Source organism: Montipora capricornis, chromosome 4 (genome assembly GCF_036669925.1).
Source record: "Montipora capricornis isolate CH-2021 chromosome 4, ASM3666992v2, whole genome shotgun sequence".
Lineage (NCBI taxonomy): Eukaryota > Metazoa > Cnidaria > Anthozoa > Scleractinia > Acroporidae > Montipora > Montipora capricornis.
Genome location: NC_090886.1, coordinates 2889381 through 2891461, shown reverse-complemented (window position 1 = coordinate 2891461; position 2081 = coordinate 2889381). Strand labels below are relative to the sequence as shown.

General features: G+C 40.5%; 1 protein-coding gene across 1 annotated transcript in view; it reads right to left on the bottom strand.

The window, feature by feature from the left end:
* LOC138044400 (peroxidasin-like) overlaps positions 1 to 2081 on the bottom strand; it is an 11523-nt gene continuing 9442 nt past the window's right edge. The window contains exons 7-8 of the mRNA XM_068890917.1: positions 1760 to 2081; positions 1 to 1187 (exon numbers count right to left, since the gene is read on the bottom strand). The exon at positions 1760 to 2081 is cut by the window's right edge and continues 247 nt beyond it. Coding sequence (XP_068747018.1) covers positions 1117 to 1187; positions 1760 to 2081 — 393 coding nt within the window. The 3' untranslated portion in view covers positions 1 to 1116. The remainder of the gene's footprint in view (positions 1188 to 1759) is intronic.

Genomic DNA, 2081 nt, shown 5'->3' with positions numbered 1-2081 from the left:
ATATTTTTACATTTAAGTGATAGCAATTGATTCACATTATTAAACTAGCCCTGATGTTGTGGTAAAACCTTTTACAAATACATTTGCCTTTAAATAAAGAAACAAATGTACTCCGAATACTGTTGTACTGCTTCCATCAATACATTATTCACGAGATACCGATAGCCGGCCGCTTTTCTTTTGGTCAGCGCCAAGAATACTAACTCTGGCCACAGCCAAAGCAGAAAGTCCGCGAATCACGGACTTCAGGCTCCTCTGTGCATTCTCAGAAATTTGAAACAAAATTGGTCGTCAACTGTTAAAACATTATACCTTCACCACGACTGCGTTTGTTTTTAACTGTGGCCAGTCCGTGTTCTTGGTGCTAACCAAAAGAAAAGCGGAATCTGGGAACGAAAATGGGCCGGTTACATTTTAATGTTGTTCCCAGGGTCTTTCTTTTCCCGTCCCCTGTGGGCCGAGACCTTGTGTGAGAGATCCTGGAAACGAGATTAGTGGAATTTAAAGCGGATAAAACTTGACATCAACTTCTTTCAAGAGTCCATTACCCAAGAGTACTAGTAAGAATCTGGTATCACGTTTGTCCCAATCAGCGTCAGAAAAGTATCTACTTTTAAACCAAGTTTTGCGAGAAAATAAACAATAGACCAAATAGCGTAACTCACCGTTACGTTACCTGCTGTCCTTAATGTGATTGGCTGTCGAAAATAAGGTTTTTTTGTTCTCTGGTTGGCAAAATTTAAAAATCAAAAGATTTGCTTATAAAGAGTGAATATTGTCATTGGCTTATTCAATGCTGTACCCAATTCCAATCTCCCGGGGTTAAGATTCTTTGTGTATTTCATTTTCACAAAAATGTAGCAATCACATTTAAATGATATGAAACTACCTGGAACAAGATGTTTTATTCCCTATTTTCCCGCAAACTTTTCTGACTCTGATGGGGTTTAGGCCATTTTGGGTAAATCTTACTCTTTGGTAGCTCTTTGGTGATGGACTCTTGGTTCTTGACATTGGACTGCAACGATTTCCGTTGACTTCGATTTTGCAGTGCCAGTATTACCAGTCAAATACGAAAACTTACAAAAATGTGGCCCCTCGCCTAACGGGCATGAATTAAGCAGCAATCACAGTTTCGGTTGTAGTGCTAGAGGTGAAGTAACTACTCGCCTCGTTCACGTGAGTTTCTAAAAGGAAAAAAAAAGAATAACATTTGGTCGTAATTTTTTTCCCGCACGCTTTTAATTAGGATAAGGTTAATAGCAACAATGACCTAAGCGTTAGCGGATTTAGGGTGAATATCACTGTGCTTACTGCAGAGGTCTCTTTTCTTTTGCGTTCACTGGGATGAGGAGTACAAGAAAACAGACCTCTGCCATCGGTCGAAACTCACTGTGTTGAGCATGCTCAGGGGTTACTTAGCGACTAAAACCTCATGTAATACTTCATGTTGTGTGGGCTCACTTAACAACAGCGGAATTAGTGTAAAGGAAGGCGCGGGACACAGCCGGCTCAAGTCACAGCCAGCAACACATCATGGAGAATGTGGTTTGAAGAGAGCCGTTGGTGACTGGATCAAAGTGAAATTGACCCATGACAAAGGTCTAAGCATTCAGAACCCGCTAAATGCCGTAGTATTAAATTATGGGTACATACAACAGTTAATTAACTGCTAATGGAACAGTGAAGTGAAGAAAAAAGATTACATGATGATGGTGAAGATAATGCGGATGATAATAAAAATGAAAAAGCATCTTACCTTCTTCTTTGAAGGGAGTCAGGTCCACAGTAGCTATATCATCGCAGAGAATACTAACATTGTCAATGTTATTTCGTGGCCGGAAAGCCTTAGATTGAATTCTGACAACATCGTCTGCGTTGTCACAGATGATTCGAGACATCGTAACCTGTCTTATGGTGTCCAATTGATCAATCTTGAATCCCACTATAGGGTCGTCTGTCTCATACCAGAAGCGATCACCAGAGCGGGAGTTATTTAACTGCTCGAGAAGAATACAATTGAAGGTGAAACCAAACTGACTACCAGGAACGGGAGATTCGGATATAGCACCGGCAAATAT